Here is a 15131-nt window from a genome sequence, read left to right on the forward strand (position 1 = left end):
ACGGGTTTGCTTAGATTTTAGCATCCAGACAAAAAGAGTGAGGAGGTGCTGCGGCAGCTGGCTGAAGTCCTCCTTCTGCAGAGAGCCCAGCACCCAGGCTCCCTGTCCTCGGCTGGCATGGGCTGATGCCGGGCGCAGGATGAGGGGAATGAGTTGGAGTTCCTAGCCCTGGTTTTCCTTGTCCGTGTTTAGGGAACTTACTCCGTCTTTGCAGTTTCTCTCATACATAATTTGTATTTTTACCTGTTTTTAGCAAATCTGTATTTTAAGTCATTGTAATAACATCTTAGGATTTTATACCTGTATTAATATGATTGAGGTGATACAAACCGAGGGAATTTCTAGTTGCTTTCTGAAGAGAGGAAAGAGGGTATTTCTGCTATGAAATAAACTCTGAGTACACAGGTATCCCCACTCCCAAACCTAGGAAAATAAGACTGCCATAACAGAGGGGGAAAGCATCCTTACAGTAAGCTACAAATGAACCATTATCTTTATCATTAGTTTATCATCAGTGTGATCAGTAAATCACAGTTCAAAGAAAAAAAAAGGAGCAAAGCTCTTCCAATGCTAATGAGAAATTTGAAGGAAACAGAAGTGTGCTTGCAATATCTTTGTTACTCTTCCAATAAAAAACAAAATAAAATAAAATTAAAAAATCTAAGAAATGCGTAAGGTGCTTTGAGCTCGCTGAGGTTCCTCTTGCCAAGAGACTATCAGCACCTGGTAGCCCTGATACCCATCTCTGTGGCACTTTAATGAAAGAGCCTTCCTGCTGCTGCCCTCTCCCCTGCCTGCACAATCTGGGCAATGGCTGAGTTCGGTAGTTTGCTCTCTGGTTTTGCTAGGGTGAAAATACAGTTTGGGAAGCAGAAACCTGTAACTCACCTGGAACATTATAAATCTGTCTTTGTTAGAGAAGAGTTAAATCTTTCATGTCAAAATACTTTTCACTGTGAATGATTTTGGTAGTTTGTTCGTTCTAGCACAGCACCCACGGTAAAGGTTATCCATATTACACCAATTTGCCTGTTATTGCATCAAACCTCCAAAATGTCAACATATCATATATTTTGTAATGCATTGATTCTTGGACAATAACTCTAACTCTTATTGTTTCTAAAAGGGTGCTGGTGCCAGAAGAAAAGAATGATTGATGGGAAACAGACACCAGCCTGTAGACACTCATCCTTTTGCTTCGGATACTGATTTATCAGTGCATCTGGGCATCCCCTGTGAGCCCTGAACACGGAGGATCACTCAGGGTTATCGACACCGTAGCTGAAGACTTGCAACTTCACAAATTATTATCTGCTATTGGACATCTTTTACAAGAAGCCCTGACAGATAAGTTATAAGACAAAGGACAAGCGCTGCATTGCTGTGAAAGGCTGTCATCGGGGTCTGGGTGGCTTCTACCAAAGTCTTCAACTTAATGAAACAATCACCCTGTCCTAATGCTTCACGTTTGAGTTGGAACCTATTTTATAAAATATATACATGTATATATATATGTATAATCTATAGACTGCACGTACACCAGTACTGAGCATCCTTACGAAGGTGGCATAAAAGGATTTAGAAATGTATTTGTCAAGATTCCTGTCACTTCACGCCCTCTGGGTTACCGTATCCTCCGTGATGCAGCACTACCCTTCCGTGTGGGGACACTATGACGTGTGTAAGACTCAGATTTACACAGAAGAAGGAAAAATATGGGATTACATGGCCTGCCAGCCAGAAGCCAGAGACATGATCAAATACGTGAAAGTGACTCTGGATCCCCCAGACATAACGTGTGGAGATCCTCCTGAGACTTTCTGTGCAATGGTAAGGCAAGCTTTTAATCTTGCATAATTACTAGGTATATATTTGTGATAGATGGCTTCAAAATGGAAGCCCTATAGTGCACATGTAATTATCCAAGAAAATCTGCATCATATTCCGAATGCGAAAGGTTCTGCTGAACAAAATGCTGAGCAGTACATTAAGCTGGGCAATGAGATGTTCTACTTATGGGGACCTAACTTGACTGTCTGAATTCGGTGTCTCTCTAGGTCAACTTTTAATGACTTAGAAGAAAGCAGCATGAAAATCCTAGTGCACTAACCCATAACTGGGGTGCATTTGCCTGGATCACAAAAGACTTGAGTGAATTGGTTCCAATACGGTCACCTGAAAGCACCATAACGTGGTATAATTCAGCATCATTTCCAAACATGAGACCATTGTTAGAAACTCAGACTGCGGAAGCTTAAAAAGTGGTGGTGGGAGCTGGGCTGGTGGAGTTTTTCTGGCAAGCCCACCCAGCCGCAGGCAGCGTTGCTGGAGCTTTGCTGCCGCGCACAGCAGGTGCGTACCCGCAGGTCCATACCTGCGCATATGGACAGTGCAGCAAGGAACACCTTCAGGTGGGGGCCAGCTCTACCAAATACTGACAGCTTTCTTCTTTAACTGAAACTGTAGGCATTCAAGCCAACTAAAAGAAACCAAAGTCAAGTTCCTTAATTTAGATGCTCCTAAAATTAGAGACTAGTTTTGGAAATGTGGGGCTTGGTAAATGTACAGGTGTGAGAAAGCAGGCAGACATTATATATGCCTTTTACAGCTGTCCTTCTCCTAAGTGTTTGATAGATAGATCATGCTGTAAGAGGTCATTCGAGTTAAAGGAAATCTTCGACTTGTAGGTAACTTGTTTCTCCTCACAAACACGGAGAATTCATTTTCTTTGCCACTGAATATTTCTGTTAAATATTGAGTGGAAAATACAGTATCCCTTGACTAGAAAATGTGAGTTTGAGATGCAAAACATACGTACTTACATTAATAAAGCACTGGAAATGTACATCACATTACCTACATAATTTAGATTTGAAAAACCAATGAGTTCTGGTAAGTGAGGTTATCATAACTGAGAAAAGTCTACAAGATATTTATTTGCCTGTGTACGAATCATCATTGCTGTATGACAGCATCCCCACAGGAAGGAAATTTGCTTTTAAATGCCTTATGGTATCATTTTCAACCGCTACTGTTCTGTAAGGAGTTCAGGTCCAACCACACATACATTTAGGGAATTATGTGCATGCATGCAGCTGCTTCCCACGTACATTATGGTAATAGCCACGTGACAAATTGCGGAGCTACGTGAATAAATTACATTCACTGTGAACCTTTGACTGCACCACTTGCTCTCTGCCCACTAATCCATCTCTACTGACATGGCTTTGACACTCTAAACCTCTGAGCAGCTTCAAGCAGGCACTGTTTAAAACCAAAAAAAAGCAACATGTCCCGCATAATATGGTCTTTTTCTTTTTTCTTTATCTCAAAATGTATTTTCTCCCTCAGAATAGTAATAGCTGTGACTTAGCCCTCAATCAGTGACGTTTAGTAACTCATCATGCAGTGAATAAGAGAAGTTGTTCTTTTAATGCAAAAGAAACTGCCCTGCAAAACTAGTTTCTTCTTTTTAGTGCAGACAAACATTGCCGCAATTCCTGTCTTAAGTAATTTTTTAAGTTTCTGAATGCCTTGGTTATCAGTCCACTCTCTAGTTAGAATAGTGATCAAAAAAAAAAAAAAAAAAAAAAAAAGACGACATTTTGGTTAAATCTGAGTATTAAAAATGGTGCCAGAACTCCTGAAAACGTTTGACCTAGCAAGGTCCTTGATGCTGTGATGGCGGATGAAAGTTTGCTCAGGAGTCATACGAGGTGACGGGTGTAGCTCCCTTGCTGCATAAGCCCTTGAGATGCAGAAGGTCACCAGAATCCTGTCACGAGGAGCAGAGAAAGAAGAACTGGGGAGATAGCACACACAACGAGGGATCGTATTTAGTGATCTGAGCGTAGAGTGACTGACTCCTACATGATAAACTCTTGTATTTCCTTTCAGTATAGATGTATATTGTATGTATACACTATATTCACATATGCATTGGTAATTGCTTGACTTACCTGAAACATTAGGAAAATGACAGAGATATTTGATGTTCCTGAGGTACTGCACAGCAGCAGGGCACTCTCATCTCTAAAAAGGCTTCATGTCTATCTGTTCTATAGCTACTCTAGAAAATTACACATTTCCTTCAAAATGAGGTTTTAGGTATTTGTTGGGCTGAGCCTTTGGCATTTCCCTATGAGGAGATCTTTTATTTTTGTCTTCATTTTTAGTTTTAGAAAATGAGTTAAGAAGATAGCACTGTCATACTTAAAGAAGGTGGGCAGTGGAAAAGAGTACATTCCTGTTAGGCATGTTCTTTCACTAAAAAAAAATCCCAAATTTGAAATGACGGAGATCCAAAAGTTTCTTTTCAGCACGGTGGAGTGCCGAATTGACTTATACAAATGCTTCATTTTATTGTTGCGAGTACTGGATATTTGTGTGCTAAACCTATGCACCAGTGTTTTGTTATTGAAATCAGGTTAACTCTCAACTGCCTTCTGGTAATTCCTTGGAGGAGATCAGGGTCCTTTCAGATATCCTAAAAATAAGCAAGGGTACCAAAGAGCCAAAGGAAGAGGAGGAGGTTGAAGTAGCCTCCTGTTTTGTTTCCTTATCAGTTCTCCGATCAGGCTTAGTAATTTTCTCTTCACACAGACTATACGGACCAAAGTACTAGCTGAGTCTGTGTCAGCTATCAGTGTAGTATAGATACAGATTATATCCCTGAAGCACAACCAGACTGAGAAGTTCACCCAAGTCCTGCTGGGAGATTATGGTAAAATCTAAGGCAGTCTGTGGGAGGGAGATGATAATAGTCTGCAATAACACACAACGCAGTCATGCATTGCAGTGCACGCAAGCATACAATACAGAGGAGATGGGCAGTTAATGGTAAAATTTGCCTCCTACTTATTTCTGCATATTCCCCATGGAATTAAATGTTCTTAAGAGTCCATTATAAATTTTTACTCAGTGAGCTTGTTTAGTTGACGGACCGAATAATGAGGCTTTGCACACGCAGATTTGTTGCAAAATGCAACACTCCTCTAGTTGGTAGCTAAACCTAGCACGTGGCAGCTCACCACTTGTAAGTGCCTTTCGGTCGTTCCTCCAGGACAGCGTCTGTAGGTATTATGGGGAACATGCAGCAGGAAAACTACCCCACGATTGCTTTTATGCAATCTAGTCTGAGGATAACATTATAGTTTCTGGCAACATTCAGTATTGACAACTCGTGAGATTATTCTGAAACCTCAAACCCCTGGAGTCCTATGATTATGTGAGATTCTCAGCTTTCATTTAAAACATCGTCTTTATTCTCTTAGTCCTGGTTGCAGAGAAAAGTTTGAAAATGAAACTGAGAAGCTCAAAAAGCAGAAGCCAAATAAATAGTCCTCCAAATTATTATTTGTTTAAAATCTCATCATTTTTAAAGTCACTCAGGATTTTTAGGGCTTGGGAAAGGATTTTGCTCGAGAGGAGAGATGCATGAAAGAAACATATAAACAAATTAATGGCTTACAGCAGTGAACGCTCACGGTTTCTGGCCGTGGAGTTGCTCGTGTCTGTAAGGAGGATGTGACAGCATCCTTCCCGAACAGGCAGTGCTCCTCCCACCTGCGGGATAACCAGCGCCCTACGGAGCGGGGGCTGACTGGTCACCTCTGGCTGCCCTGTACGTTTTAAAGCAACCTCTAGCTGCTTAGAGTGAGGCACGCATGCTGGCAGACCATGCACATCTGCTTTCTGTGGCATTCCTTCGAGGAAATTTGGCCGTCCTTTGTCAGTCCCAGATTTGGACTGGACGGTCACAGCATTTGAGCCAGTGTGACCATTCCTGTGGGTCTGTAATTCATGAACTTTGAGCATCTGGCATTGGTAAGAGTGTGTCTGGCACCACATGCTTAGGCTTAGTTGGCCTGGGAGGAAAGGGAAGGGGAAGGAGAAGAGAAGGAAGCTGCTTCACTCTTTCAGAACTGCAGGATTCAGTTTGCAGAGATACTGTAAGGAAATTTTTAAGTACCTGGGAGTGCTAGTTCTTGTGGCCTGCAGCATTTCAGTTTACAAAACAAAAATGCTTTAAATCCCCGGGAGTAACTGACCGTTGGTGAAATCTTCTACTTCCCTCTTTGTAAGCACTTGTTACAATTTCACAAAACTCTGTCCAGTTATAAAAAGAAACAAATCTGACTTTTCATGACCATCACCATCTTTTGCCCTACAAGAACAGTGCATAGGTGCCTTCTGACTTCCTTATTTCTAGAATGTTTTCTGGCTGTGGCCCCAGTACGAGCATCAGGAGCCCCCCACAGTGCCACTCAAAGCTCTGGGGTCCCTTCGCCCCAGAGTTGTACCTGCCCCTCACATGGGCTGGCCCCTGTGCTGAAATCCAGCCTTTAGCATGGGGTTTGCATTCAAACCTTTGCCAGGATTAGTGTGTAAATTCATCACGAACTTAACCAGGAGACTCCTAGTGGCTATTGCTGTAATTTGCAAAGTGGAGACGAATTTACGTTACCAACTTCTGTTGGCGGCTGAAATGGCAACATGAAAATAAAATTTTCTGCTTTTGTTTAGACCTAGCTATCATAACACCATTCCACATCCCAATGGCTAAAAAATGATTAAATTATCAGCAATTGTTGTTGCCTGCAGCTAATTTTCTTCATAGGTTAAACAGAAGCTTGCAAAGAAGCCTACAGATGGGGGTCCTATGCATTTGTACAATTTATAAAGCAAAAATGCTGATGACAGTAGAAATTTGAGCCCTTGAGTGCTACTCTGTATTTCATAGCCAATCAAAACTAAATTAAGAAACAAAGATTATTAAAAAGTCTTCTGTGCATGTAATTCTGGCATAATATTATGAGGTGGACATTAAATTTTTCCCTCTGAGACTTTCAGTATCATTAATATAGCATTCCTTTAATTACAAGTAGGCTCATATTCCTTAAAAAAGGGAAAATGCTCTGTAGTATAATTAGTGATACCATTATTATGTTTACTGAAATAATTAAATGAGCAGATATTCTTCTGAGTAACGCATAAATCAAAATGTGAAATAAATGTACTTTTTTGAGGCTTTTTGGCATGCATACATGCATTCTTGGGTAAGACATTTTAAAACAGTGTTGAACAATCCCATTAAGAGATGCTGATAAGAAAAAAGCTTTTTTTTTAATGGGCTGTATAAGGACATACAATCCTTCATTTTAGTTCCATCTGTGCAATCTTATTAGGTAGCATGGGGTAGAATGGGAACAGGGAGTTAAAGATGAGGCTATTGTTACTGTCTTGTTTAAAGTGGATTTTCATAGTTGTATACTTTAAAAGTATGTACAGCTCAAAGTTATTGCACACTTTATTTACAATTCCTGAATTAATCTATTGTGAACTCTTTTGAGCACATTTAATTAATACAAGTGTTGCTTTGTCATTGTTGGAAAGAACCTTATCCTTCAGGGAGTGGAGCTTTTATTTTGGTGTTTCCTCTTAAGTTACTGGATATTTCATTTCATTTCTTGTACCACAAGACCTATATGGTGAGCTACAGCCCCTCCATCCCTTCTCCTCTCCCCTGCATAGGGCAGGACACCTCCACCACCCCACTGACATGGCTGTTCCCATCAAAGCAGCACTTTGGTCCTTACGTTCCAGCCTCAGACCAGAGCAGCTAGCAGGACAAGAGGAAAGCGAGAAGCACACACCATGCCCTTTGCTCCTTCCATCCCGCCCCCGGCTCCCTCCCGCTGGTCAGCGCGGAGGCGCCAGCCTACCTGTGCCTTTGGTAGCAGCCTGCCCGCAGACACTTCAAAGCCGCCTTGTTCCTCGGACCTCTTGGGAAAGGAGTTCTTGGTTTCATAAAAGAGAAAAAAAAAATTACATACTTAATGACAGCAGGAATAAAAAAAAAATGGTTTGGTAAAATCTCTGTTTTCTTCCAACTGGAAGCAATCTAAAAATTAATAATTTCTCATAAATCGAAACTGAGGATTGCCAGTAAAACAGATTTGCATTTTATTCATTATCACACATCAAGATCCCCCAGTAAATCATTAACAAAACTCTTATCCAGTTGCTTTTTTTTCCTCCTCAGTTACGCTTTGGGTACTGGAGTGTTGTCAAAACTTAAACAAAGCAAAAGCACGCCCACAAAGTACTTAAGTTGTTAAAAATATTTGGCGGTAAAACAGGGTTCCTAAACAAAGTCAAGGGCTTTTACTTATTTTCAGTTGCAGAGTTTTAAGGCACATATCACTACTATGTGTAAAAGTGCATCCTTTTAACAAGATGTATATTTTATAAATACGCTTCATAGAAACTGCTTAACTGCTGTTTTTATCACTGCCTTTATTCCATCTGGTACTTGCTCTCCTATTTTGTTTTTTCCCCTGAAGTTAGCTGGAAATATTAGACATTTGTAGCTAACACAATGATCAATTTATTGTAATAATACTTTAACTTAGAAAGCAAGGGATCGCTGGGGGCAATTGTGGCTCTGCGGATGAGGTTCTCACAAATACCTGAGCTCGTGGTCCCCCTGCTGCGCTCAGCACCCCAGGCCCCCCGAAGCGCCTTCCCCCACTGACCGAGGCAGGTATCTGGGGGGAGCTGCCCGAGTACTCTGCAGGAACTTGGGCATTTGGTCTTGTCTGACTGTGGAAACAGCAAGAGCAATTTTATAAAGAAATAAATGGCTTCCACTGCAAAATGGATACTCTGACATCCACAGGGGAATCTGAACGGCTTGCTGTCAGCGCAGCTGGACCAGAAACGTCCCCTCAACAGCACCTTTAGTGCCGCCTTCTGCAATAAAACAATATTACTTTGTAAATAAAATCTTTACTAGCAACGTATTGTAATTTGTATCTCTTCTGGTAAAGCAGAGGTGATCTCGAGCCTGTGGCTTACTGCAGGGAGGCTCTCCTAAGAGGATTTGCTGGGGTACAGAGGGACAATGCAGTAAAACAGCATCCCAACCAGTGCTCCTCATCTAGGGTAGGACAGCACATCACCCCCCACCCTCCTGGGCTGAGGGCCCGTGGCAGCCGGTGACCCCACTCCTTCTCTGCTAGAAACCCTGAACTGAGATTTTTTTTTTTTTTTTTCCAGGAAGGGTAAATCCACCTTTCAGCAGAGCGACCTTTGCTTTCTAACCTGCTGGTGTCAGGGAGTCAGCCTGGAGGCGCGGTGGTGCAGGTTCGCCCCCCTCACGGGGAGCAGCCGGTTTGCTTTCGCACATTTCGGTCACGGATGTGATGCCCCACGGTCCCAAGTGAGCTGTGCAGCATTAGACTTTCCAGGCTGCCGTCTCATTTTGAAGACAGTGTACAAGGAGTGTGATATTATATTTTCTCCCACTGTGATGGACAAGTCTCACAGTGCAAATTTTAGATTTACTTGGCAGAACAGAGCAGAGCTAGTTTTATGCTGCTCAGGTTTGTCCCAATTAGCTGGACAAACATTTTTCGTTCTTCATTTAGTACCTGTATGTCTCTCAACCCCAGAGTTTCATGTTTCTTTCTTGCAGGGCTTGTACTTTGTAACAGCTAAGAATCACTGGAAACCAAATGCAGGTTCCTGAGGCACTTCGATATATTAAAATTTGCATTTGTAAGCATCTTAGTTGAAACAAAGCCAAGTGAACTCGGTCAAGAGGTCTGCAAACCCTGTGTACGTCAGGACAACCATTCTGGTTAGTGGACTCCCCTGGAGTCCTTCGAGAAGGCAGAAGTCAATAAGTTGACTCCCAAATCACAATTTTAACATTTAGACATTTATGTTACTTATAAAGCAGCCAGTCCCATATACAGCCCAAGTCGCCCAATGCAAACATTTAAGCCCACAGTATTCTGCCAGAGCATTCAAGAAAAAGTAAATGTACAGACCGAGACGATAACTGGGGGCTCTTCTCCCTTCTGCTCTATGCTGTGGAGCAGAGGGGGAGAAATCCAGACAAGCATTAGCAGTCCTTGTTGGCAAAGTATGGAAATTACCCATCTCTTTACACAAGGATGAAAACTTGTCATTTGCTTTTATCCACAAAGTTTAGAAAGGGCTGGATTTGTGGGAGCTGCTGAATTGTAGTATAAGGACCACTGCTACTTTTTTTTTTTTTTTTAAACAATACTGATACTGTTTTGCCAAAGCTGCAATTTCCAATACATAAAAAACCGACATACCTATTTAAAAGTAGCTAAAACCACGTAAGAGATCTGTTAAACCAATTATTTCCTGACTTTTTTCAAGGCCTGTAAGTACTAGCTGGATATGAAAAGTCAAAAATAATCCCAGATACTATTAAGTTCATTGACTGACTAGATGTACGTCCCTGTGTACACTGGGATGCTAATCTCACTAGCTGAAAAGTAAGAAGTAGTTCTGTACCCGATTTACTTGTAGAAACAATGGCTGTTGATACACATTTTAGGTATGGAAGTTTATGTTTTCACAGGTCACTTGCAGTGACACCATCTTGATCTACAAGTACAAATATAGCTAGGGACACGAAAATCCTTGGCAGTGAGCTGGCTTGGCAACGCGCATAAGTGATTTCATGTAGCTTTGATGTCTGCTGTATCGTATTTTCTGTAAAATGGTTTTATTTCTTATCTTCTAGTTCTTTAGGCAGATTGTTTATATGGAATTTAGGAATAAAAAAGGAGAGAAAAGAAAAGGGCACAAATGAATTTTAATTGTATTTATTACAAGCAAGAAATCGTACTATACCAGAGAGATTTTATGTCAGGCTTCAGCCCAGAGAGAATTTTTACAGCCAAGTAGTTGTAAAACCTTTAAAAGAGGGCACCATTATGATGAGAGAAGCATTTTCTTACACATACATACTGTGTTTTTGCAGCATCCTGGTGCATTTTAGATTTTTATCTGCAAAACTGTCAGGAGCCATCATTTTAACTCATCAATTTGATTTTTACCATCTACACCTGCTCATAACGTGCTTTCCTCCAGTGAAAACTAGAAAGAGAGCTGCTTGTGGGTGACATTTACAAATGGGGGGGGGGGGGGGGGAATATGTAAAAAAAAATAGGGAGTAGCAAACAACTACACAAAAGCCCTCATCTTTTAAAAACAACAATGTGGATACCTATAGAAAAAACTACAGAACGTAATTTTCTGACTGCTAAACCAACTCTCTCTACATGTGCTATTTTCCCCATCTATTTTTATCGCAGCCTTCCAGGCTCTGACATGCCTCTTGGCTCCTTGACCATACAGATCTGCCAAGCAGTATGAATACTGTAGAGATAGCCTGCAGAAATATCCTAGCAAAGTTTCTTGCTTTGCAAGACTTTGCTCGGACTTCCAGAAACTTTAAGTAATGGGTTTAAGGGGTTCAAGCATTGTAGCTTTCCTCACTAAAATTTTGGGGTAAATTTTTGCCAGCAGTTCACACCTAGAGTCCCCTTTTTCCTGAAATAGAAGTGGGAGAAGCTTTTGAAAATAAAAGGTGAAGAACATACAAGCTTTCTGTTGTCTGAAGCACTGGCTTCGATTTTTTTTTAAAAAAAGATACCCTTCAATAACTAAAAAGCAGGTAGAGGTGAATCATAAGGTGTATTTCATGCCTAAGAGTCAGTGTTTGACTTTCCATAAACAGGACTTCAGATATGATCTTCCATTGAAATTAATGTGCCCTGTATAAGTCAACAGAAGGACTTCTGACAGCGATGGATCGTGCCCAAATACTGCTTCCTTAGTAGTGCGTATTATCCTCTGTACCATACCGGTTTGAAACTCCCAACTGAAAACTTTAAAACCATCTTAAGTAAAAGCAAAATTAACAGTATGCCTTTATCTTTTCATCTTTTTCTTGTCAGAAGCAATTTCACTAAAGTTCATTTATTTCCAACCTTTTTCAGTTATAAAATCTTCTTTACTCATTATACTGGTGATTGGTCTTGGATTACTTCACCTCTGTGATCTTCAGTGCAAGGCTGATTGTCTCCAGTGACAGGACAGGATTTGGTTAACAGGATACATTTTTTTCTTGAGTACAGTTTTGGCAACTTTGGGGCATGCAAGAATGCACCAAAAGCGTATTTTAGACCTGCTAGCTGGAAAGTGCCAGCTGGAATACGGATATAGAATACATATTGGGGTTTGCATATTAAAATATATTATTTTAGTTTTATGCATCTCATGGCTTATTTGTAAATAATTAAAAAGAACAGAAGACTATTATTGAATAATCTGCCCATAGTTCTCTGTAATTGCACCATCATCAGTTGCAGCACTCAACATTAGCTAAGCATCATCGTTCACGAACTTCAGGTTTTGTAGGTTTAAAAGCAAGTCTCCAAACAAGAGTTCAACAGTTCCCTTTTTTTTTTTTTTTGTTAATCAGAAGAGATGGGGTTTTCAGCACAACATTTTGTGAAATTTTAAGCTGTAATAGAGAGTATGCCATTTTTAAACATTAAAAAATGGACAAATGGTTGACAGCTGAAATTCGCAGGGGTTTTGTTTGTTTTGTTTCCCCTCCTTCTACAAGTTGTTTCTACGAGTCTTCAGCTGGTGTAAAGTGGTGTAGGTACATTGAGTAGGACGGTGCAACCACTGTGGACAAGGTGGCTCCTGTACATCTGCCACTTGTGCCATCCCTGCACCCCTCCGCGGGACCAGCCCCTCTCTCCAGCCTCCCTGAAACGGAGGCTCTTGAAAATGGTGGAGAAAAGGAAGACTGAAGAGTGAAATGGGAGCTGCTCCTAAGAACACAGGAGCCTGCCTTCCTCCTGGCTGGACTCCTGTCTCTTCACACCTTAAGGGCTCTGTGGCTTGAGAAGCCACCAGAGCTGATGGGTTTGTTCTAATTTATGCTTTTGCTACCCTTTTTTGGGCAACAGGCTCTTTTTAAATGGTACAGACCCACACAGACCTCAGTAGCGGACCTTAGATGGGTACAGGTGAAGTGTTTTTGAAATCCTTTTCAAGTCTTAAGGTTAAGGAGTTCAGCAGTAGGATGGGAGAAGCACGTGCTGAAATGAGGATTGGTTTATGAGGATCATCATGCTGCTTTTCCTAGGCACAGTCTCCAAGAGAGTAAATAACATTGCAGGAGTGCAGAGAAAGTAGGCACAGCCTTTTTACAGGCAGCGTTCGACTCTACCGATCAATAATAATCTGACTAAGAAGTTGGAGTAAATGTCATTCTGGTGATTGTATCTTGTAAAGGGCCTCATACTGGTAAGTGATGGGTTTGGAATGATAAAATTGTGCATAAGACCAGAAAAAAAATCAGACAGCAGCAGGGCCCCACTGAATTTAACCTTAGCCTTAAGGTTGGTTTGTTTTTTGTTTTTTTGTGGGTTTTTTGGGGGTTTTTTTTGGTTTTTTTTTTCAGTTTCCATCCTCAAGGTCATTGCACCTATGCTAATGCAACTGTCAGCATCCTCCTCCTGCCAGGCCAGTTCCTTCTGATACCCCAAAAGAAGATTTACAGGAGCTGACCAAGAAAAAATAATGCTTTTCACAAATTAATTAGAGATAAATGGCACCTGTGATGACCTGTTTTAACACTTTTTTTTTTTTAATGGCACCACCTTACATGAGCTTCTCTAAACTCCTGTCATATAAGCCAATCACAGTTGGTTTTTTTTGGCTGTCATCATAGCCAATGTCCAAGGCCTCAGAAAGTAGATGTAAGGCAATGCTGAGCAAGCCTTTGCTGTCACTGCCTTCACTCTGGATTAGTAATTGGTTTGTTTATAATTATGAGCTGTATAAAGCCTTGCAGGAAGAGCAGAGCATGTTTACTTTTACAATGATGAAATAAGTCATAAATTGGAAACGCCTTTGGAATTCAAAAATATGCCTCTTAACCAGGGATCAGAACCACAGGGTTTTGCTAGGAAATAAGCGTGAACGTTGACAGTGCTGTAGAAGAGGGCGATAAACCTCCTTGCTTGAGCTAGTAAAGGCAGTCTACAAGGTAATGCTGGTGTTGGTGGCAGACCTTGCCCGGTGATCCTGCACATGCCCAGAGTGTCCCAGGAGGTGTTGCAGCCCCGGAGAAACCCATGCGCATGGAGAGAAGCGTGTAGTAATGTTGCATCTCAGAAGACAACAGAGATCCCTCATATTTCTGTGCGGATCTTGGAGGGTTCTTGGATAATTTATTTGCAGGAGAAATCAGCTTTTCTCCACGTAAGAAATGCTTGTGACATTCCAACAGTATCGTCACACAGACTTTGTTAGAAGATGTTATCTGGCCCATAAACTCATGAAGCAGAGAAACTTAAAATTGAGTTTACAATACTGCTGTATCTGACAATACGTATGTCTATTTAAGCCTTGCGCTTCATAGACTTCCACATGCCAGCTAGCTGGGTTCAGTTATTGTTGGTTTTATCATTTATAGTTTTCTGACCTAGGTTTCTTAATGCTTTGTGCAGAAAAGCAATACAGAAACTAAAGACGTAATACAAAATATGGGCATGCTTTACAAGTAATTTACAGAGCCTTAAGCTAATGAGAAATGAGAGTCCATTTTTACAGTATCTGTGGCTCAATGTCTTATTCTGCAATCAGTGAACCTCACAGCAGTGAGCATATCTGCAGCCGTAGTCCTATTTTCTCATTTGGTTTGGTTTTTTAGTGGAATGTTTTTAGCTTTTCTCAGTTTGAGTCAGGTTCCAACTATTTTTTTCATAATTTTCTTTTTGTTAATTGTATATGTGAAGGTCATAGGACTAAAGTAGTAAAAAAAAAAAAAAAATCTAATTTTAACCTGCAGTTGATTTATGAAATGATACTCAATTCCTTGAGTTTGTGAAAATAACATATACCACTAATAATCTCGTGGAACTGATTTAACACCATATTCTGTTGCAGTGCTAGGAAGAAGCCAAGGACTTGTAACAATCCGTCATTTGCAGTGACATTTTTATTACTCTTTCAGAAATGCTGTGCTTTAATTGTCTCCCTGCTTCAAATCAACTGCTTAGTTTGCTTTAACAGTAGTTTTTTCTCCATAGTTATCGTTGCCCTTGCTATCAGAAACCTAAACTCTCTGTATATTCCTGGCACGGTAACTGCTAACAGGAACAGGAGCAGAGAACCTATTCATGTCCCTCTAATTTAAGAGATTGAAAATGCTACATTGATTGCAAGTTGCATTTTTATGGAGTTCACACCAAATTCCTTGTAGACCTGCATCCCAGGCA

The 15131-nt window shown here is 40.9% G+C and overlaps 1 protein-coding gene across 2 annotated transcripts in view; it reads left to right on the plus strand.

Moving 5' to 3' along the window:
- Positions 1–1584: 1584 nt before the first annotated feature.
- NTNG1 (netrin G1) overlaps positions 1585–15131 on the plus strand; it is a gene marked incomplete at both ends in the record, with an annotated part of 150275 nt that continues 136728 nt past the window's right edge. For both annotated transcript variants that reach the window (XM_082313239.1, XM_082313240.1), the window contains one exon: positions 1585–1830. In XM_082313239.1, the coding sequence (XP_082169365.1) occupies positions 1585–1830 (246 nt within the window). The remainder of the gene's footprint in view (positions 1831–15131) is intronic.

Source organism: Platalea leucorodia, assembly GCF_965183815.1.
Source record: "Platalea leucorodia genome assembly, chromosome: 5".
Lineage (NCBI taxonomy): Eukaryota > Metazoa > Chordata > Aves > Pelecaniformes > Threskiornithidae > Platalea > Platalea leucorodia.